At 57.6% G+C, this 22,596-nt stretch overlaps 1 protein-coding gene across 1 annotated transcript; it reads right to left on the bottom strand.

Annotated features, from left to right (window-relative positions):
- Window positions 1-21,831, bottom strand: SRRM3 (serine/arginine repetitive matrix 3). The gene is made up of 14 exons (XM_026050194.1): window positions 21,608-21,831; window positions 18,052-18,153; window positions 13,370-13,504; window positions 13,184-13,264; window positions 12,402-12,431; window positions 11,763-11,831; window positions 11,134-11,169; window positions 10,125-10,175; window positions 9,778-9,882; window positions 9,070-9,238; window positions 3,564-3,904; window positions 2,971-3,198; window positions 2,682-2,819; window positions 1-269 (listed from the first exon to the last, which is right to left on the bottom strand). Exons 1-14 carry the CDS (start codon window positions 21,829-21,831, stop codon window positions 53-55), a joined length of 1,926 nt encoding a protein of 641 aa, XP_025905979.1. The 3' UTR covers window positions 1-52.
- Window positions 21,832-22,596: the final 765 nt, after the last annotated feature.

The raw sequence follows: 22,596 nt of genomic DNA on the forward strand, positions 1-22,596 counted from the left end.
AGGAGACCCCCACGCCGGGGCCGAGCCGTCTCCGTCCCCGCTGGGGGCCGGCTCAGAAGCCCGCGCTCTCCGAGCTGCTGCGGCTGTTGTAGCTGGGGCTGCGGCTGGGGCTGCGCGAGCGGCTCAGGGGGCTGCGAGTCCGGCTGCGGCTGCGGCTGCTGCTGTAGCTGTCGTAGCTGCGGCTGCGGCTCCGGCTGTACGAGTAGCTGCTCAGCGAGCTGGAGGATGAGGGGCTGGGGCGGTAGTAGGGGATGGGCCGCTTGCGAGCGCTGCAAAGGGAAAAGGGGAAGCGAGTGAGGGCCCCAGAGCAGCTCCGGGAAGGGACCACGGGCCCGGAGCGGCCCCATGGCCTCCCCGAGCCCCGGCTGCCCCCGCCGCCACCCCGCGCGGTTAGTCCTGGATTAGGCAGCGACGAGGACAGAAAGTGAGCGGGTTAATGTGGCTTTTGTGTTTCCCAGACACCAAAGATTTAAAGCTGCTGAAAAAGAGAAGTTAGGGATTAGTGAGAGGCAGGATGCGGCGGGCAGCGGGGCTGCTGCGGGGCGCTGAGCCTGCCCCGGGGCCTGACCCTCCCCACCGCCTCCTGGGGAAGAGGAGGGATGCAGTGAGGCCAGGGAGAAGGGGCAGAGGAAGAAACAAAGATAAGACCCAGAGAGAGGCCAGGAGCAGGGCAGAGGCTCTGGCACCACCATCACCAGTCCTTGCTGAGGGTCTCAGGACCTGCCACACTGGTGTAGGGAGCTGCTGCTGGCCACACTGTCCCCCTGCCACCTATGGCATCCTCTCCACAGCTCTGAGTCCTCCGCCTGTTGCCTGGGGCCTCCAGGCCTCCACCTGGGATGTGCAGGCTGCCTCCTCATCTGCCGCTGCACTCCTGGGTCCCAGCGAGCACCAGACACTCTCCTTGACCCTTTTGGCTCTGGGCACCCTCTGGGGTGGTTCCTCCCTTGGTTTCTTCCTTTCTCCCTAAGCCCTCCTTAGCTCCTGAGCCCCTCTCCCACACAGCACTCAGCAAGACGGGCACCCTCGAGAGTGCCCAGCAGGGTCTGCAGGATGCCAGCCCCAGAATCTGCCCCGCTCAGGGGGCTTTGCAGCCCCAGAAGGAGCAGCAGGGGACAAAAGGTGGCAGGAGCTGCTGGCCCAAGGCGGCCCCTTCTCCAAGCCCTGGCTGATGCAGGGCACACTGGGCACGTGGTGTTAGTGGCACTGACAGAGACACACATGTGGCTTAGCACCAAAGGCCGCGTGAGGCAAGTTCGAGGAGACACAGTGAGGTCCATGAGGAAGAGGAGGAGAAGGAGGAGGGGGAGGTTACCCTGCTAACCAGGCCTGCGGCGATGCTCTCCGAGAGGAACCTTGGGATGAAATGGAGAAGGAGATGTTGGCATCATTGAGGGAGGAGGCAGGACCGCGCAGTGCCAGCCCACCCGGGCCAGCAGGAACAGGGGGCACTGGGGACGGGGTGGAAGGGAAAGGAAGGGAGTCCAGGGGCTCCTCATCAGGCTGTGGGGCTGGCCCATAAGCAAACAAGAAGGGCTGTGACTTGTCGCCCTCCCTGAACCATCCTTTGCCTTCATCTGGGCCTGAGCTAGAAATGTTCTTTCCTTTCTGTGACTGAAAAAGAGAAAATAGCCTTAATCTGTGTGGCCCTCAGGCTCTAGGAGCTGAGGCTTTGTGGAAATAACCAAGCCTTGGAGAAGGGATGAAATGGCAGGAGCCCCGGTCCCCTCAGGAACCAAGGGCTCTCCCCTCAGCAGGGCTCCCCATGCAGCAGCCTGTTCCCTGGCAGCCTGGCTGTGCGGTGCCACCTCGCTCCTTATCTCAAGCCTGCAGTCTAACCCGTTTGCCCCTGCCCAAAAGGCACCACAACGGCCGGCAGCTTCTAACGCCCACGGAGAGCCCCGAGACACCTTGGTGCAGCGAGGAGCTTTCCTGGCCCACATCCTTTACAGGCGGCCTATTAGAGGAAGCCTGCAGAGAGCTTTCAAGTAATATACGAGTAGTTATTTCTCCTATCTCCTCTCCTTAAAACTTCAGTCCAGACAACACAAAAAAAAAGATCCTCCCCTACTGAGTTGATTTCTAAAAATTCAGCCATCTTCACATTACAGTCTCAGATCTCCCAGCTGATAAGAGCTCATGACAAATAGGTCAGAAAAGAGGTAATCTCAGCTCCACACCAGTAATCTCACCAGCGCTGAATGCTAATGAGATACTATATATGCATACAGTGTTTTGTCTGGCACTAAATATTGCCTGCCTTAGAGCCCAGGGCTCTGAATCAATAGGACCTCAAGGAGGAGAAAGCTGCATTCGGAGGGCAGGAGAGAAGCACATTTGAGGCAGTACATACACAATTTCAAACAAATTCGTATTTTCTGTTTCTAAATGTGAAGACATTGTCTTCACATGTGAAGACAAATGTGAAGACAGTTTGTGATATTGAAGACAGTCTGTCTGGTTAGCTGCCTAGCTAGCCTGATGCACCTCTGCATTCATGCTCAGGCTCTGTCTGTCTGTCCTCAGAGATGCTCATCCATCCATCCATCCATCCATCCATCCATCCATCCATCCATCCATCCATCCACGCTGTGCAATGCCATGGGCTCCCTGACAGCAGAGCTTAGCTCCAGGGCTGGGATAACGGACGGGTGAGGAATTTTGTGTGTGCCAAGATCTACCTTGTAATCCTCCTGGGCTCCATGAAACTGGGAGAGTCACGTCTCCTCTTCCTGATGGGAGAATAGCTTCTGGAGCGACGCCTGGCCCGGGCAGGATCAGGGTCACTGTGGCGTGTTCGGGGCTCATTGTCCTTCTCTCTAAACCAAAAATTACAACACGTGTTAGTGACCATGGGGGAGCAAACAGCCATGCTTGGTTGGAGAGCAGTATGGGGTCGGGTGAGCAAACTTGAAGCACTTGTGGTGCTTGTGGACCACAAGGTACCTCACACTATCCCTGGGGACCAACCTGCTGGCAGTTTTTTTCTGCGATGGAGACCGGGTCCTGCTCCGTGCTGCTCGCTTCTCCCGGGAACGCGAGCGGGACTTGGACAGGGAGCCGCTGGAGCTCCAGGAGCTGCTCCTGTGCCCCGTGCTGTGGGACAGGCTCTTCTTCCGCTCAGATGCGTGCCGGGAGTGCTTGGCCGATGACTCCGAGCTGCTGTTTGGCCTGCCCCGATGGTGTCTCTCCTTCACCCTGCAATGGACAGAGAAAAGGCAGTCCTCAGATTGTCCCCATGGCCACAGCCTCCTCCAAAGCACCTTTCCTGCCACGGCTTTTGCTGTGTTCCTGAAGGAGCCGAGAAACACAGCAAAGCTCCTGGGTGCCCAAGAGTGAGCATCAGAAGTGGTCCTACAGGCTGTGGTTTTCAGGTGAGCTGCATTCACCCCATCCTCCCCATTCCCCCAACTTAATTCCATCAGCACCACGCAGTGCAGGGCCAGAGCTTGTGGCCCAGGGGGAAAACGAGGTGCCGAGGAACGAAAGCACCCAGGATCGGGCCCCGCAAGGATCCCCGGGCAGCCTGAAGGGCACCCACTTGCCCGCGAGCCCCCCCTTACTTCTTGGCGTGAGCGCCGTGGTTCTTCTCGGCGCCGGGCGGTGGCTGGTAGGGCTGCGAGCCCGCCGAGCCCTCCGAGTCGCTGCTGTAGCCCGCGGGGCTGAGAGGCGGCGGCGACGTCCCCCGCGGGGCCGCGGCCCTGGCCTTGCTCTGTCCCCGGCGGCGGGGCGGCGAGGTGCTGCGCGAGCGGTGCCGGCGGCCGCGCTTGTCAGCCCCGCCGCACCGGGCCGCCCTGTCGGCCGAGGGCGAGCGGGGGCTCCGGGCGCCATGTCGGCGGGCGCGGGGCGATGGCGGCTCGCTCCTGCCGGGGGCCCGCGGAGACGGGGACGCCGAGGGCGGCCTCTGGCAGGGGGGAGAGGCGGACAGAGAGAGGGAGAGAGGCGGAGGGAAGGAGAGGAGAAAGAAGGAGAGAGCGGTCTTTAACGGGGCGCACCGGGCCGGCGGCTCGAGTCACAACGTCAACGCACATCGCGTAAGGCAGGCTACACAGACGCTACTCTGCACCTTCCTCTCGCCTCAGCCTCTCGCCCTCAACAACGTGGGTCATGCAAGTCTCCGCATGCAAAACGCAAAAAAAAAAAAAAAGAAACAAAGAGAGAGGGGAAGGGGGGAAAACAAAACCAAACAGAAAAGCCAAGAAACCCAAAATCGTCGGGGAGGGAGAGCTCAAAGGGAAAGAAACAACCTCCCCCAAACATCTGGAACGGAGATAAAAGCAAATCTCTGGCCCACCACCCAGCACAAACGAAGAAAGGTGAAAGGAAGAGGGATGTAAAACCCAAACGAACTGAGGAAAAGGAGAAAAAAAGAAAAGATGAGAGGAGGGGAGGTGGTGGGAGGAGAAGGGAGGGCAGGGAGAGGGAGCAAATCAGGCTGAACTGTGGGAACAAACCAAAGGGGACTGGAGGTAGTGGGACCGGGTGGCAGAAAGGGGCTGGGAGCTCTGCTCACACAGATGCATGCACATATATATACACATATCTATATATATGTTTGAATATGCATAGTTATTACATATAGTACAGATTTTGGCTTATAACAAATCAAGAAAATGAGGAAGACAGCACAGAGCAACGATGGAGGGCAAGGCAGGGAGCCACAGGGGAAGGGCAGAGGGTTGAAAGAAACCAAAAGAAAGAAGAAAACATTAAAAGAAAAATCAAATAAAAAAAAAACAAACCAAAAACTCCACAAATGTCATTGTTACTGAGATAAACGAATGTCTCTGAAATCTTCCTGGGATATTCATTGATTTTTTTAGCTGTGACTCTGCAGGGAACTGCTAAGTTCTCATCAGCACTCAACACAGACTTTGCTTTCTGCTTCCTTTTATTTTTTCCATTATATGCTTTTTTTTTTTTTTTTTAAGTCCCTCTTGGTTAACATCCACTTACCAAAAAAGTGGCATTTCCTCCTTTAGTAGGTAAGGTATGAAGAGAAGGGAAAAGCGGGGCAATATAAGTGCATCATTAGATTCACAAAAATGCAAGAGAGAAAGTAAGAGAAAGAGAAGAGAGAGAGAGAAAGCGAGAGACAGCGAGAGACGAGAGCGAGGAGGAGGAGAAGAGAAATAAAACAAAACAGCTCGCCTGGCCTAGGCCCCGTCCCTGGCTAAGCTCGCGCAGTGTCGGCGAGTCATGGGCCCATGGCACCAATTGGGACTTGCCCATGACACCCAGTGGGATTTGCCCATGGCACCCAGTGGGATTTGATCCAAGCCAGCCCTGGGGATCATTTCTGCCCAGGCTCCATCCTTGTGTTGCCTCTGGGGATGCCCAGGGGCTCAGCCCTCGCTGTTGGGAGCAGATGGCCGCACCAGCCATGCTGGCCACCATGGAGAGCAACCTGTTGAGAAGCTGCCATTTACAGCAGCCCCCAAATCTTCCTTGTTTGTTAGTTTTTCTTCACTCCCTTCGGAATTCTCCTAGCAAATATCCTGTCAGGGAGGAATCCGGATGGAAAGCCACCCCGGCACCACGCGAAGGCCGGGAGCGCCCAGCACCGCCATTTTGCGACAAAGGCAAAGGGGCCAAAATGGCAGCCATGGTCATGACCCACCGGCTGTGAGGTCTGCCTCACCACCGGGCAGATTTGGGGATTTCTCTCCACTGTCCCCAGTGCCCTCCAGGCCCTCAGTGCTGTAGGAAGAGCAGCCGCAGGGCTGAGCCCGCCATGGGGCCAAATAGGCTTGTGCACGATGCCCATGAGTCCGTTTCTGCACTGGTCCCTGACCCCTCAGCCACACGGGGTAAGCAGCTCCCTCCAGTCTCTTCTATGGCACCTAAACCCAGCTCCTGCCGCCAAATGATGCAGGAGGTCAGAGCCTGGGGCAGCAGTGGCCATGGCAGGTGCACCGCGCAGGGGGACACGGCCCTGTGCCGAGGGAGGTCAGGCATGGTCAGGCTGGGGATACCGGCGACACGGACACATCCCGGTGCCACGGATACCTCCCGGTGCCACCAGCACCAGAGGCACAAGCGTTTCCTGCATCTCTTTCTCAAACAATTTCTTTAACGATCTATTGCTTTTCCATTCGCTTTAGGGAGAGGGGGAAAAGGCTGCCAGGAGCGAGCGGGGTGAGATCGCTGACCCTGCGAACGGCAAAGCCACGAGGCGCATCCAGGAGCTACCCCTGCCACAGCACCCATCCTGCTGGGAGGGGACAAACAAAAGCAACCATAAAAAAAGAAAAAGGATATAGCAATATAGCAAGAGATTTCCTCCTAAAACGCAGCACTTGAACACTCAGCGCTTTCTGCTTCCGCTACCCCGGCGGCGCCGCCGTGCCCGCGCGCGGCCGCTGCATCTCACGCCCTGGGCTCGGCCCTGCCCTTTGTCTCTAGCTGCCACTAGCTCTGCTCGCTTTGTTATCCAGCCCCTCAAAAGCCACGGAGGAAATCGATTCGACTAGACGCGATCGTACCCTTTATGGCAACGAACACAAAAATCGGAGGGCTAAAACACACAGAAATGCATTCTACCAACAGAACGAGTAAACGAGGAAGAGAAAAGGCAGGAAAGAAAGAAAAAAAAAATTACATGGACAATAAAAAAAAAAAAAACATAGAAGAGCATGGCTTTGTAGCTAATCGAGGGAAAAAAATACAAAATTAAAAAGTTATATATAGCCACCAAAAAGAGACAAAATGAAAGAGACAGAGAAAGAGAGAGACTGAGAGAAAGAAAGAGAAAGAAAGTAAGAAAGAGAAAATAACATTAAATCAAGCTACGGTGCTTTTCAACAGGCTCATCTGCAGAAGTGAACGTGCAGAGGTGGACGAAATACCTACCTTCTGAATTGTCAGTGACAGGAATGCAATAATAAAAAAAGAAAACAATAATCTCCACATTTGGAGTGCAGAATGGGAAAAAGACAATGACTCTTTAGTAATGTGATTTAGACCCCTTTGCTAATAAAGCTTGCTTCACTTAGATTTTCAATTTTTTTTTGGTCTTATTCGATGTTTTTTCTTTAATTGGAAGTCTCTGGCAGGCAGCCAGATACGGCGGGTTTGCTCGCTTGCGTGCATCACCCGGCCTCTACATAGCAGCACCGCGTTGCTGTCTCAAAAAGGCGCTACGCAACATTACAAAGTCCCAAACCACATGCAAGTAAAGCAACAGATGGAGGCAGACCATGTCAAGGTTTGTCGGGTCGTTTTGGCACCGGGATCGGCTTGGAGAGGCCCAAAGAAAAAAATAAGAGAGAGAAAGAAGTGCTGGAGAGAGTGCGTGTGAGGAAGAGAGAGCACGAGAGAGAGGAGGAGGAGAGAGGAGGAAGAACGAGAGAGCGCGAGGATGGAGGGGAGCCAGCCGTGGGGGGACGCATGGAGACGGGGATGGTGCATTTAAAAGGGAAGTTGAGTTTTGGGGGCAAAAGTGACTGTTTGGAGCATTCCCCTGGCACGGGGGAAAATGAGGGGGCTCAGCACCTCCTTCACCCTCCTGCAAAGGGCACTGGCCACGAGCCCTCCCTCCTGGCTCCATCCTCTACCTGGGGACTGAGGCGGCAAATGAATTTGCTTCCCAATTTTCTAGAGCCAGGCAGCTTTTTGCTTTAGATCGGCACAGTTACCTTCCCTTTTAAATCCCTTGGTCAAAATATAGAAATGGAAATACAATGTTCAACGGTTGTAAATATTAAGAAAACACATCTGCTTTTTTTGCTTGTTTTTTTTTTTCTTCTTCACATTAACACACACAAAAGCAAAAAGTTCTAAAACAACACAATGACAACAGGAAAAAAAATAAAATATATTGTTTGCATTTCTGTACATCACGAAGGAAAAAAAAAAAGTCGTAATAAAGGAAACTAAACGAGGAGGAAAAAAGAAAAAGCACGTTTCATTTCCCTTCCCTCCCCCTCGTCCCTGCTTCTGCTGAGCAAGAAATGGAATTGTATATTACCGTTTGGGTTTTTTTCAAATGGGAGGCTAAAGAAAAACACAGATGGGATTAAAAAAAGAAAAAAAAAAAGAAAAAAAAAAAGAGAGAGAGAAAGAGAGAAAGAGAGAGAGAGAGAAGTTGTTGGAGAAAAGTACCACTGGTGCCCGGGAGCAGAAGGAGCTCGGGGGCCTGGGCGATGCTCTCCGGTGTGGGGACGGGGAGCACCAGGGGGTCTGTGGTGCCCCGGGCGATGCTGAGACAGCCAGAGAGCCGATGGCAGCTCGTGGTGAGGGGTGTCCCAGGACGGCGCTGGGGCACCTGGGCTTGGCCCTGCCTCCATGGCCTGTCCTGCTCGGGGAGCCCAATCGGGCTCATCTGCACGCCGGCAGGAGCAAAGCAGGGGCTGCCTCTTTTGACCCACTCGCTAGGCCTTAACCTGAGTGCTTTTATCACGGGCACAGCCCCCTGAAGCAGCAGGGGCTTCCCGGGGAGCGAGGCACAGATAGGGACTGGCAATCCTGGGACAAGCCTCCACGGAGACTGAATTCCTAAAAACTGAGCACCCAGCACCAAAACAGCTCCAAAGCCTGTCCCGAATCCCGTCCCCAGGTTCAGGCGCAGAGCAGGACTCCATGGTCCAGAGCCCTAGGGTCAACACCTTCTCCTTGGCAGTGGCAGGGAAATAATTTTTCCAGCTTTGCCCATTTCTTGGCTGCCTGGGCTCAAAGCAGAGGTGCCAAGCACAGAGCTGGCCCTGGTGGGCAGCACCAGTGTGTGAGCAAGTGGGTGTCTGCTCGCTAAGGGTGAATTCGGCACCTACAGAAACATCGTCGAGTACCATGTCCGGTGGTGTCACCCTGTCTGGGTGCCACCCCCACCTGCAAAACCAGTGGGGACCAGGAAGGGGCAGTCAGATCATGGTGGGGCTTTGCCCAATAGAGCTGCCGAGACCCCAGCGAGCCACCTGGTCCGGCCAGCCGGGCGCCGTGAGCTTGGAGCAAAGTGACCGGAGAAGGGAGAGGAGATGAGGTGGGAGAGGAGAGCCAGGGGGGTCCTGGTGAGGCAGGAGGGGAGGGAAGCAGTCGGGGAAGCGAACCATGATCCAAGAAAAGCGTACGTACATCCTGCGGCTTCTCGAGCGAGGTGCTGCGGCTGCGGCGGCCGTTCTGCGCGCTGCCCTTGTGCCCGTTCTGGTGCGGCGTGGCCGAGCGGCGCGGCGACGAGGACGGGCTGCGGCTGGAGCGGCCACTGCTGCCCTTGGGGCCGTCCTCGCGGTGCTTGGGGCTTAGCCTGGAGGGAAACAGAGGGGAGCGGGTGAGCGTGGGCCAACTCGCCCCAGCACGGCATTGCCCTTGGCCTGGTTTGGATGGGGTTGTCAATCACAGGTCATGACCAAAACTGCAGGTCAGGCCTCGCCAAGGAGGGAAATGGGCTGAAAAGATGTATTTTGGGCTTTCTGTCTTTCAGACTTTGCTAGTTTGCAGGTTGAAACTTGGCCAGGCACCACATTTATAAAGACTCTGCAAACAGGTCATTTTTTGTCCGACCTGCTTTGGAAACCCAGCAGGGATGTCCATGTATTCACGGGACTCCAGCCCAGCAAGACTGTGTTAAGCCCATGAGGACTTGCCATGGCTCAGAGTCCTGCACGGGGTGGATGGGCTCTCCAGGCACCTCCCAGGGTCTGCGCTGTGGTCCCCATCCTGACCCCCAGGTACCTCAACACCCACATCGGAAGGCTCCCTGCCCTCCTCATTGCCTTTCCATCGCCCCAAAAGGGAGGATTTGGGGCTGTTTTGGTGGTGTGGTCGGGGCAGGGGTGCTCCTACCTGCTGGGGGATTTGGAGTTGCTGTAATCGGAGGAGAGCGAAGCGCTGTGGGAGCTGCAGCTACTGCGTCTGTGCGACCGCCAGGCCGGGGATGCACTGTGGGACCTGCAGAGTGCACAGCGATGGGGAGGAAGGGCCGGCTGAATTGCTGGGTGGTGACATGGACACAGGGTGCTGCTGGCAGCAGGATGCCCCTGGGGGTCCCCTCCCAGCCGGACCCACTCCAGCAAGGGTCACCCCGCACCCGTCCTGGCCCGGCACAGGCTCTGGGAGCCCTGACCAGCTGGGATCTGCTGCCTCCTGGGGCTGCAGAAGGAACCCAGCAGGGCTGGCCACTGCCATCTCACCTCTTGCGCTCCTTATTTTTCTCTTTCCTTTTGTTCTTGGGGCTTCTGGACCTACAGAAACACCAGAAACTGAAAATGCAGACACAGGAGCGTGGGCCGGTCCCACATCCCCGTAGGCTGAGACCCATGTGAGGGTGATGCCACTCCTGGACTGTCACCAGTCCCCCAAGGCCCAGCCTCACAACCAGAAAGGGTTTCAGCCCTCAGGGCCCAGCCTTTGCTGGGCTCACGGGCCACCTCCTCACTGTGCAGGATGCTGAATCCCAGCTGCAGGCTCAGCTCACCTGGGGCTGGTCTGACCCAGAGCTGGGGACCAACTGAGGAACAAACCTCAGTGTGGATCCCAACAGGTCTGTCGTGGCTCCAGACATTGCAAATCCCAAGATTTTGGTGGGATTGGGGAAGGGGGGAAGAGAGGGATTTCCTTGGAGATGGACCATCCCTGTAATAAGGCCTGCCAAACAAGGACGGCTTCTGTCTCCACTGTGTGAAAGCCCCAACCACGTCACCCAGTGAGGCCAGCCAGATGGGACAGGCTAGTGCCAAGGAGAAGGGAGCCACTTCTGCCCTGGATAAGGGGGTTTAAGGGCATTTGTCACCTCTCTGCTCACCCTCCCCTGCTTCACCAACCTCCTGAGCTCGTCCAGCCACAGACACCCGCTTCATCCGCCTTTCCCTCCCACATCCCTGAACAGCAGTGCCAGCAGAGGGCACCTGCAGAGCGAGGCACGGCCGGGCTTCGCCATAACAAAGCCTTCCGAGATGCATCTTTTCCTTCCCAAGCTCCATGTTCCCGCGCTTGGACCCACGGCTTTGATGGGGCAGTCACTCACGGGATCCAAAACTCGGCAGGGTGCTGCCCGCTCTGCCCCAGTGCTGGGTGGCAGGGAGGGCCTGTCCCCACGGGGTGGGCAGGGGCAGCGGGAGGGAGGAGGGCTGGGGGCTCGGGGAGGAGCTGGGACCTAGAGCAGCTCCTGGTGAGGTGGCTTCCTGCAGCCTTCGCTCTCACCTGTGTCTTCGCTTCTTCCGGGATCCGGACTCAGACCTGAGGGAGGAAGAGGAGACAGGAGGTGCACTGAGAGGACTAGCAGGAAGGAAAGGCGGGACAGCCCCCTGGGGACAGAGATGAGTGGGGACAAGGAGGAAGCAACAAACCACCCAACCATGAACCACTGGGACAGGCTGCTGGATGAAGGAGCCCGTCAGGAAGGGAGCCAGGAGCAGGGCAGCCACTGCTCTGACAGCCCCAGAGCCCCAAGTGATGCTGCCCCACGTCACAGGGACACGCCACATCCCTGGCACATCCTTGCCAAGCAGTGGGGTATCAACTTTCTGGCATCTTCTTACCTCCTCCTGCCTGCCAACTGCCTCCCTCCAGATGCAGTGGCTCAGCTCCTCTCAGGCCTGGACTTGGCAGAGGATGGGGACATTAGACAGGCTGCACTGCTGAGGTGGTACTCAGGGCAGGGACAAGGTGATGGGGGCGTTCAGAGCAGAGCAGAAGGGTTTGTGCCTGCTCCTCACACATGGGTTCTTGCCAAACTCATCCCTAAGCAGCCCTGTTTGGTGCCACCCCTCTCCTGTTACCCCAAGAGGGACAAGATGAGGCAGAGGAAACACAAGTGCTACCTTTCTTACCTGTCACGTCTGTGCTTCTTTCCAGCCTTCTTTTTCTTCTCCTTGCGGATCGGTGAAGAGCTGTCACAGCTGCAATAAAAGTAAGTGGGAAACCTTGAGCTGAGAGTGAGGAGCTCCTCAGTCCTGGCCAGGGTGCTGCAGGGACCCGCAGCCCATCCCCACGGGAGCCTATCCCTGCAATGTGCCACTTCCACGGAGTGACTGGTGGGCCTTAGACACCTGAACCTCACACAGGAGCCATTCCCTTAGGGGCTCTGCGATGGCGACAGAAAGCAGCTCTTGGAGCATGGACTATGACTGACTTTGGTCCCAGATCACCGGCATCCTGCTGTGTCCCATTGCCACCTTGTGGGCTCTGCCGTCTCCAGCAGGAAACGCAGATGGAGGAGTCGACTCCGGCTGGGCAGCAAGTGGCAAAGGCCGAGTCCTCGGGTCCCCGGGTCCCCCAGCCCAGCCCTCCCAAGCCACCCTGTCCCCACCCTCACCCTGCTGCAGCGCCCGGGGCCAGCGGCACCCACACGGCTCAGCAGGGTGCTGGGCCCCGCTCGGCCCTGCACGAGGGCTGAGGCTGTGGGTGTCATGAAGGGTGACAGGCGCGTTGCTGAGCCCAGCGCTCCACACGGCGGCCAGGGCACTCACCTGCGCTCCGAGCCAGGTTTCCTCTTTTTGCTGCCACAAGGAAGGCAAAGAAAGGCACGTTAAGGAGAGCAGGTTGTAGTCCCAGCATGGGCTGCACAGGGCAGGAGCACTAACTGCAGAGGAGACCATCAGAAGGACATATCCAAACCCCTCCAAGGGGTCAGATCCTGCCCAGTGCTGTGCCCTACATCAGGTGGCTCTTTCCTCCCTAATGCCCCTATCAGCACTCGCAGCTGAGCAGGCTGGAGGGTGAAGATCATCTCCTCATGCTGCATTTACCCACATCAACTCCCCCCCCCGTGCTAATTGCTTGCTTAAGTCACATCTCAGCAAAGCAGCCAACTGCAGCCAAACAGCAGCACCGAAGCAGGCCTCACCGGCACACGGGAGCTTCTTCCCGGGTCGGGCTGGGAGGCGTGTGTTGCATCTCTGTGCGTGTAGATGTGTTGTGCTCGGGGGGTGTATTTGGCATCCTCCCCAGGCGGGACGCACATGCTGCACTGCTATCTGCTGTATATGTGTGTATGTGGACTGGGGCAGTGTGCTCTGTGCTCAGGCTGGGTGATGTTTGAGGTGCTGTAGAGAGACAGCCAGGCAGGTGGGAGCCTGGCCTGGACCTGGTGTCCAGCACCAGCCCCCTGAGCTGAGTTATAGACACAGAGTCACTAAATCCTCCCATTTGGGGAGATGTGAGCCTCAGCAGAGACTAAGGAACGAGTAGCGAGCAGAACCAGACAGAAAGGCTGGTCCCATCCTGCCTCCTGGCACAGCCGCGGACTCACCGGCTCCGGCGGTGCCCCGATTTCTTTTTCTTCTTCTTCTTGGGCGGGGGAGACGTGGAGCTGCTCGACCGCCGCTTGAACCTGCGGGACAAAGCGCCCGCGGTCGGGACGGCGCCGGCCGCGCCGCTCGAGGCGCAGGCTGCGGCTGGGAGCCCGGGCGCAGCACGCGGGCCGCGCCGCTGGCACCTGTACTCTCGGTGGCTGCTGTCGTCGCGGTAGCACTCGGCCGAGCAGTCGCACTGCAGCAGGCAGCCCTCGCCGTACTCGGGGTACTCGCTGCCGTACTCCTCCCCGGCGCCCGCGTGGTGGTTTTCGATCACTCTAGCGAAGGAGGAGAGGCGGGAGGATTAATTGATTGATTGATTGATTGAGGATCCCCTCGGGGTGGAGGGGAGGCCGCCAGGGTCTCCCAGTGGGGTCAGTCCAGGCTGGATTACAGGGACAGGAGACGGCAGGAGGATGGGGGATCCAGGGGGATTATCTGGCCGTCGGCCGGAGCCACCCGGGATTATCCAGGCTTTGTGCCAGGCGCGGGAACGTGCGGCGGGCTCAGCCCGGGCTCCCCAGGGACGCGCAGGGGCGGCGGGCTGAGGTCCCAGGCCAGGGCCAGGCGCCAGTCCCGAAACCCCCGGGGTCTCCTCTGCCTCCCGACTTCGTCAGCGCTAATTCTCCTGCTGCCATGGCAACGGCGGGCAGGTTGCCACTGGCGACGGCAGCCGCCGCGGGGTGGGATGCGGTGCCGGCGGCATTCCCGCCAGCCTCGCCGAGCATCCTGTGCCGCAACCGGCACAGGATCAGCCCGAAGGACGCCCGAGCCCAGGGATGTGGTGACCTTTGGCTCTGCCCTGAGCACAGCCCTGGCACCCAGCACTTTCCACACATCCCTTGGGCTCTTCCCGTTTTCCTCCACTGCTCCCAGACCCAATCTTTTTTCCAAAAAAACAGCTGCACAAAGCAAAGACAAGTGCATCCATCTACGGATGCATGGGGGTGATTTGCCAGTGATTTGGGCCTTGAGGACAGGAAGGGCTCTCAGGCCAAAGAAGGTGTTTGAGGATGCTGTGACTCAGTGAGAGCAGCTGAGAAGAAGGGGGTGGAGCAGCTAAAAACACGTCAAAGAGCCCTGACGAAGTGTTTCCTAGCAATGTCCCTGCGCGGAGATGACAGCCAGCGGGCTGTCCCCAACGCCACCTCCCAGAGCCCACGGCTGAGCGAGCTTCCCTGGCCTTCAGCTCAGCCCCTTGCACAGGACTCCGGAGCGGAGCTGGAGCCAGACCCATCCGAGGAGCCACAGGAGATGGTACACGCTGTTTATTTGCCGCTCTTCCCACACTCCCAGCATTCCAGCTGTGTTTGGCAGCAGGGATCTGCCCTTCTAGCATGTACATCTGGCACACTCTCTGATCACGCCATGTGGGATCAGAAGTTAATTCCCCAAAGGAGAAGCCATCCAGAGCCTTGGAAGCCTCACGGTACCAGGAATGTAGGCTCAAAGCCCCACTGGGTGCTAAAGCTCTTGGGCAACCAGCACAAGTCACTCGGCATCCAACTGCTTGGGCAGGGGTGCCCAGGCAGAGACACCCCAGCAAGTCCAGGGAATCCTCCCAGAAAGAATGGGGGATATTGAGGAACCTGAAAACCGAGCTCCTGATCCTTGCACCTCAGTATCCTTTCCCATCGGTGAAGACAGATTTCCTTCTTCTCCTCCCTGCCTGGTCCATGGGGCATCCATCGTGGAAAGAGCAACTTGGGGCTGTTCCCAGTTGACCTGCCACTTTGCTGGCTGCAGACAGGCCCTGGGGAGTTTAACCTAATTTAAAGCATTTTGGACTGCAAATACAAGCGAGACATCCCTCTCCTTGTGGCAAATGATTGCTGAGCTGAGCAGGTCCTGCTGGCTGGTGGAGGAGGGAGGCTGTGTGGCTCTCAGGTTGCCATCCCCACGGCCTGCTTCACCGCAACCACCTTTTGGGTCCTCTCCAAACACTTCTTGTCTTGGCCATGCCCCAAGGACAGCATATGCCTTTCAAATAATAACATAAATAGGGGAAAAGGGAAGAAAGGAAGAAGTGAGAGGACCAAAGAGAAGTCATTATTTGTTGGATTTTCACTCAGCTCCGCAAGCAGCTGATGAAATCCAGCACTGTGAGCGGATCATCGACCACGTGCTCCGAGACGGAGCCTGCTGGCAGCTCCTCTTCCATTAGCTCTGCTCAGCCTCAGCAGTTCAAGACCAGGCTATACTGCTCCAGATATATCTCCCCTTCCAACACATGCTGTCAGTTTGGGGTTTTTCTTTTCTTTTTTTTTTCAGTCCCACCAGCCTGCTCATCAAGCAGTTACTCCACTGGGAGCTGGGCTGTATTGCCAGGCTACACATGTGTGGATGGAGAAGAGCTGGAATTGTGCAGAGAGCCAGTTAGGGGCTCAGGTGGTCGTGTCGCGGCTCTGTGCCTCAGTTTCCCCTGGGGATTTTGCAGATGAGGCTGATCTTTCACACGAGCTTTGAAAGAGAAACAGCTGCCCAGGTTCAGATAAATAGCCCATCCAGCCCAATATCTGATCTAGAAAAGTACACAGAGAAGCATCACTCCAGAATCAGAATACGTGATATTTCTGCTGAGTGTTCTCCCAGCCTCCACACCATTTCAAGGACAGGAACGAGTGTTTATTTAATAACTCTAATGCATCACCTCAGTCCAGCTCCTTCTGGAACCAGTGGAGGGTTTTTACACCCAGGACTGCCCTTGGAAAGGCTTTTGAGTGTTTGCACATTGCATGAAGAACCTCTTTCTTTGGGCCTGGCTGCAGCCAGCCCTATCTGAGCATCCCTTGGCTTGGTGCTGGGAGGCACAGCCAGTGCCCAGCCCCTTCCCCAGCCCCCTTTGGACATTGCAGATGTCTCTTTGTGCCCTCCAGCAGCTCCTTTCCAGGCTGCGGGGTTGCCAGCCACTCCGCTGCAGCTTGTGCAGAGGCAGTGCCACTGCTGCGACTGGTCTTGGCACCTCCGAGCAATCCTGTGCCTGGAGACCGGTCCTTCCAGATCAGCACTATTATTTATAGCCCACAGACTAATCTTCAACAATTACCCTTGACAGTGCAAAAGCAAGGCTGCAAGCAGGGAAAGGACACAGCAGTGACTGTCCCTTCAAATACCTGAAGGGTCAATGTAGGGAGGACAGGGCCAAACTCTTCTCAGTGGTGGCCAGATAGGACAAGGGGTAATGGGTATAAGTTGAAACATAAAAAGTTCCATCTCTATGTGAGGAAGAACTTCACTGTGAGGGTGACAGAGCCCTGGCACAGGCTGCCCAGAGAGGCTGTGGAGGCTCCTTCTCTGGAGGTCTCCAAACCCACCTGGATGTCACACTGTGCCGCATGCTCTGGGTGTCCCTGCTGGAGCAGGGGGGTTGGACTAGGTGATCTCTAGAGGTCCCTTCCAGCCTCAACCATTCTGTGATTCGGTGTCCAAGTAACTCTCCCCTCCCTTCTGTTTCCCTTTGTGTTTATCCCGATGGCAGATCCAACGGGAGATCCCGCCCAGGTCCCTGCCTGCAGCCAGAGCACATGCCCAGGAGGATGCTCTGGGGACGACTCGCACCCCAGTGGGCAGTGGGCACTGGTTAACCCACCAGCTTGGTCCTGGGACATCAGCATGGGGTTGGGCATCTTGGTATGGCCATGGCAGCCGGCAAAGTCCCTTCCCTTTCACTGCCTGGATCCTCGCTCCACGCTGCTGTTCCAGGTCTCTCCTCATTCCCGGAGCGCTGCCTCTCTCCCCAGGCCATTAGGAGACAGCGATACCAGAGGCTGGCAGGGTTTGGGAGCTACCTTGGAAGGGACTGGGTCTCTCGTGTCCTCCTTGTGCAGCCAGTCGGCCACGGAGAAGCAGGGGCCCAGACTCCGCAGCTCCTTGGAGGCAGCGCTGGTGCTGCGGGACGAAGGCTCTCCCGCCGCCACGGCTTCCCTGCCTCCTCCTCGCCCTGATTTCCTGACCCTAATGAAGCATTAATATTCAGTGAACCTGCAGGAGCTATTCCTGTCCCAAGTGACCTGGTTTCCAGGCTGATAGATGGAGCATGCCAGGCCAGCCGTGCTGCCTGGGCCATTAAGCTTTTCACAGATAAATCATGATCAATCCGGGGCGGACCCTCGCGAGGACGGGGATGCTCCTGCGTGGCGCGGGCAGGCAGCAGTGGGCAGCAGGTCTCTAGAGAGGGCTGGGCCGTTCTGCACCACTAAGCTCAGCTTCAAGACCCTGGGGCGAAAGCAGCCCCTGAGGAAGAGGCAGAGCCAGGAGCTCTGGGATGATGGAGACACAGAGCAGGAGCTACCTGGAGCCGCATCCTCAGTGGGGCTGATAACTGGGCACTGAGGGGATGGTTCTGGATCTGCCCTGGGAAAAAACAATTGCAAAGGCTGCAGCCCTGCTGATTCAGCCCACATCCCTTGCAGAAACAACTTGTCATTATGATCACACATGTCCCTTCTCGGGAGAGAGGCAGGAGCTTCAATTGCAGCCCCGAGGAGGGCAGAGGAGGTGAGCCCATCCGCAGGGAAAGGGCCGAGGTGAGACCTGCTCTGCATCCTCCAGAGCACAGCGGGTGCATCATGTGCTCGTCACACAGCACTCGGTGGGTTCGGGAGGACCAGTGCTGGATGAGAGAGAACCCCTGCCTCAGACCCCTCCATGCTGGAGGGAATCCGGCATTTCCAGAGAGCTGGGAGCTCTCAGAGCCGCTCTCCCAGCTCCCAGCATCCAGAGCAAGTTGGGATGCCGTGATTCACGCGGCCCTTCTGCGCGCGGCTCTTGGAAGGGGCTGTCCCTGCAGCCCCAGAGGCCAGTCCCCCTGCCACCCATCACTTACATTTGGCGCCCGTGCTGGTCCTCCCGGGTGAGCACGCCTTCCTTCTCCATCAGCATCTGCCGGAAGGTCCCCACTTTCTGCCGGATCTCCTCCTCGGAATACCTGGAAGCAGGAGGACACGTTCAGGGTTCATGGGCGCCGTGGGGCAGAACGGGTGTCAGGGATCACAGCACTGTGACCTGCCCCCGCAGCACAAGGGGCTGGTGGGTGTCCCGGTGCTCCCAGCCCTTCCCGAGCTCCGGGATCCTGCCACGCTCGTGCCCAGAGCAAGGAGCCTCTCCCACGTCCTGCTTGCGGTGGGCTCGGCCAGGAGCCCCTGCAGTCGCTCCTGACCAAAGCTGCTCTGTGATTTAATGCCACAATCTTCTTTTCCTTCCTTTCCATATGATTTCCTGCAGAATAAAGTTCTGCAAACAAATGAGCTGGAAAGGAATTCTTGTCAGGCACCTAGAAATATTTCTTGTGGCTAAATGCAGCCCCCTGCTCTGATCACAGTGGTTCACTGGTTATTTAATCTATTTGCACAGCCTTTTTTTTTTTTCTTTTTTTTCCCCAGACATTAGGAAAGCAGAGATTCACGACGCATTTGCCATGTTCTTATATCCCATCCAGGGAATTCTGTGTGGATACTGACAGACAAGATAGTGCCAAGCAGGATGCTGCACCAATTCACATGTTAACAGCAGAAAAAAATGATCAAAATCATAGGTCCTTTGCAGCCAGTATCCAACAGGAGTGCTACTCTCAGGAGGAGCAGTTATGCTCCTTAAAAAAACTGGGGAAGATCCCTGCAGCACTCAAGATGTCCTCCCTTCCGAGTGGGTCCCATGCGTGCTGGGAACAGGACAGGACAAGGAGTGGGAGGCCAAGGCCTGGGAATGTGGGTCCCACTCAGGCATGGAGGAGTGCAGAGCCCTGGCGGATGGAGACCGCTCCGAGCACCCACGGCGCTGCAGGAAAGCAGGGAATAAAACATTCCTAGGCATCCTGCTTCCAAAGGAGCATCCTGCTCCCACCACCGGGGAAGAGCCCGTAGCGGAGACAGCAGCGTCCCGCGGGCAGGCGCAACCACCCCCGCCGCGGCTCTCTGCTTGGCCCAATACGGGGAAAATCTGCCGCATTTTAGGCTCACGGAGGGGAATGGATGCGGCTGCGACTGCCCGGCTGGAACTCGCTGCAGTCCGAGCACCGATGCCACCGGTTCTGCCACACGTGTCTCCCTGGGCAGCGGGGTTTAATCTGCCCAAACTCCCTTTGAAGAGGTGCGAGCGTGACGGGAGGGATTAATATGAATGAGCTGACTTGCACCAGAGCAGCCTCATTAATAGTGCAGCCAGCGAGCAGGTGGCAGGCGGCTCCGCTCGGCTCTGCCCCAGGCCCTGCGCGGCGGCCGAGCCAGTGGCCACAACGGGGACAAACCCCCGTGCGTGGGGACACCCCGCGAGGTGCCCGGCGAGCGGGGACGCGATCGTCCGGCCCCACAGATCTCTGCTGCCGAAGCCTCTCTGTGGCCAATGCTCTCGGCACAAGGACATGAAGCCAAAAGGAAGGCTCCGGTGGGGACACCGGCCTGCAGCATGGTCCAGGCCCCAAAGCCGGGTGCTTTGGAAGCAATCCCAGTGGTGGTTTTTACTCCAAGAGTATCCCAGTGATGGGTTTTACTCCAAGTGTATCCCAGCATGGACATGCTCAGATGCCAAGGCTAGGGACTTGCCGTGCTCCCCAGCTGGCTGCTCTTGGGTTGTGGAGCACCTGGAGAACGGGTGGCAAAATGATCCCATGGGCCCCGGCCAAGCTGTGGAGGGGGTTTAGTAGGTCTGCAATACAGCAAACAAAAGGAAAAGGAAAAAGGCCTCCAGCCTCCCTGGGTGCTGCTGGGACCTAGCGATACAGCAGCAGGAGGCTCACGGTGCTGGAAAACATCCCAGCCCCCTCCAGCGCCTGCCCGCCTCGCCTCTGCTTTTAACCCCGTTAGAGGGTTTATTTTTGCATTTAACACATTTAGCAGGTTTGGGAACAAACCAAGAAATGCTGACGTCTCTTTTCTAGAAAAGAAACCCAACGAGCAGCCACTAACTAACCCCGCGGGCAGCCTGGCAGCGAGAAGCGCAGCCGGCCGCGGCACGAGCAGGAGGAGCTGCCAAGGAGGCCGCCGAGATTCCCGCACAGCCTCCTCTGCAGTGAAGCCATTTAATCCCAGGGGCCCTGCCCTTTGGAGAGAAATCTCCATGAGGCGCAGGGGACACGGCCGGAACGTGGCCACCAGCACAGGCAGAGATCTCTCATGTCCAAAGCCCCAGGAGAGCCGCCGTGCACAGGGCGGGAGTGGGCAGGGAGATTAAACAAGCTGACCAAGATTACTACTGTAATTATATTATCATTGAGGTGTATCACCGTCATCATCGTTATTAATAGCATTAATAACAGCAAAGACAATTATAGCAATACCAACAATACTGATTGCACTATCGCTATTATCCACCGCAGTAATAATTATATAAATAGTGGGACTCCTGGTAGGGCACGGGAACCCAAACGGAGGATCCGGGCTCCCCAAGGCGCCAGGTCAGCCTTATTTATTTCCATAACGATGAATTAGGCACCATCATTATTCTGGTCTGTGTGAGACAATTTAATTCTAGGTCACGCTCACGCTCTTAATGAAAGCCTTGGCGAAGTCGTCTCTCAATCCATTTTCCTTCTCCCCAGCTGATTTAAGTCCCCGTCTACCCGCGTGCTCAAGAATTTGGTCCATCAATCAGGTCTTAGGGAGCTGTCAGGGGCTGCGGGCTCTCCCTGCAGCCCTTCTCCTCACCGTGCGCACAGCCAGGAGCGTGGGATGAGATCTGGGGGCAGAGGGGATCTTCTCGCCCCAGTCACCACCCAAAACCACCGTGTGAAGAGTGATGACGCACTGAAACAGTCTCGTTAGGGGCTAAACAGCAGCTCCTCTCATGTTTTTCTTTTTTAATCATGGTGAAAAACAGTGAACTCTCAAAAGAAACGGGAGCAGCAGGAACCCTAACGGTTCATTTCTCAGGTGTCACCAAAAGTCACTTTGATGCCTTTCCCCCAACTTGCCCCCAACAGAAGCAGATCCTGCAGTCCCACCCAAGCCAACCACGGCTTCAGCTCCCCCCTGCTCAGGGCTGAGACCGCCCGCCTTCCTCCCTGCTGTTCCCCCATCCCTGTCTCTACCCCCAGCACCACCGCTGCGGGCGGCCTCGCGCTGCTCCCACAGACCCTACGGGAATGAGCAGGGCATGAGACCTTCCTCCGACACCGGCTGCCTGCACGGCCTTGGGCAAACCACTCACCTTTCCCATCTACCCATCCCTACGGACATGGGAGCTGAGATTTCCAAGCAGATTTGCTTCCAGGGTTTGGATTTCAGCATCCTCAGTCTGACCCATCAACCCACCCGCACATTGTCTGACGTGCTGGGTGAATGTACCCAGACACAGGCAAAGCAGATTTACTTCCAGGGGGGATATTTACCGCTGCCGGGTGTTTGGGACAGGAGAGGGGACAAGGCAGCAGCGCAGCCGCCACTCACCCTTGCTCTTCCATCATCTCCTGCAGCTCCATGCACTTGAGCTCCACACGCCGCTTGCGCTCGTGGTCCAGGATTTCGCGGTGAGCCTTCTTCACGAGGCTGGGCTCCACCAGCCGCACCTCCTCCTCGCCCTTGTGCCACGTGCCCGAGGCGCCGGCCTGGGAGAAGCCGTTGGAGGCGTCCGGCGGCGACGGCGCGTTGGCGCCGTTGTTGTAGAGCGCCATGGCGGCGCGGCGGCCTCGCGGCGCCTGCGGGGGGAGAAACGCAGCGTGGGGTCAGTGCCCGTGTCCCTCTTGGTCACGCGGTGACGACGTCACCAAGGCATCGTGCAGCACCTCCCCGGCCGCTTCCCGGTGCCTCCCCGGCCGCTTCCCGGCGCCTGCCCTGCCGCCTTCTCCTCCGCCACCCCTGCTCTTTCACCTTCACCTCCCGGCTCCTTTCCTCGCGATCGCGCTCAATTCTTTCCCACTTGGCTCCAAAAATAACCCCTGAGAAGACGACAGTCCCGGCAGCGCTAACGAAGCGCTCGGGCTTCGGCTGACGCCCGAGCTCCGAGCAGGACACACAGCACCGTGTCCGGGAGGCCGCACAGGCAGCCCTAGGCTCCGGGCAGGGTCCCCATCCCCACGGCTCGAGGCACTCAGCCGTTTGAGCCCTCCAAATTTGCTCGCCCGGAGCAGGAGGCCGCGAGTGCGTCCGCAGGGGCCGCTGCTTGGGGAAAGGCCCCGGCTGTCGCCGCGGGGCTGGTTGGCAGAGCGAGCGGAGCTGCCCGGATCGGGCGCTCGGCCCCAGGCCCCGTGCCCTTCAGAAAGCCACGAGCTCCCTGCAGACACGAGCCGCCTTGGAGCCCGCACCGGCTCCCACCACGGACACGACCGTGAGCCTCGAGTGTGCCCAGAGCTACCACCGGCTCTGCCGGTGCCGCGGGGTCACCTTGGCGGAGGCGGCCGCTCCCGCAGCTTCCCGACCGGCTGGTGCTTCCAGCAGCT

Source organism: Nothoprocta perdicaria, unplaced genomic scaffold (genome assembly GCF_003342845.1).
Source record: "Nothoprocta perdicaria isolate Ctin4 unplaced genomic scaffold, notPer1 scaffold_66, whole genome shotgun sequence".
Classification (NCBI taxonomy): Eukaryota; Metazoa; Chordata; class Aves; order Tinamiformes; family Tinamidae; genus Nothoprocta; species Nothoprocta perdicaria.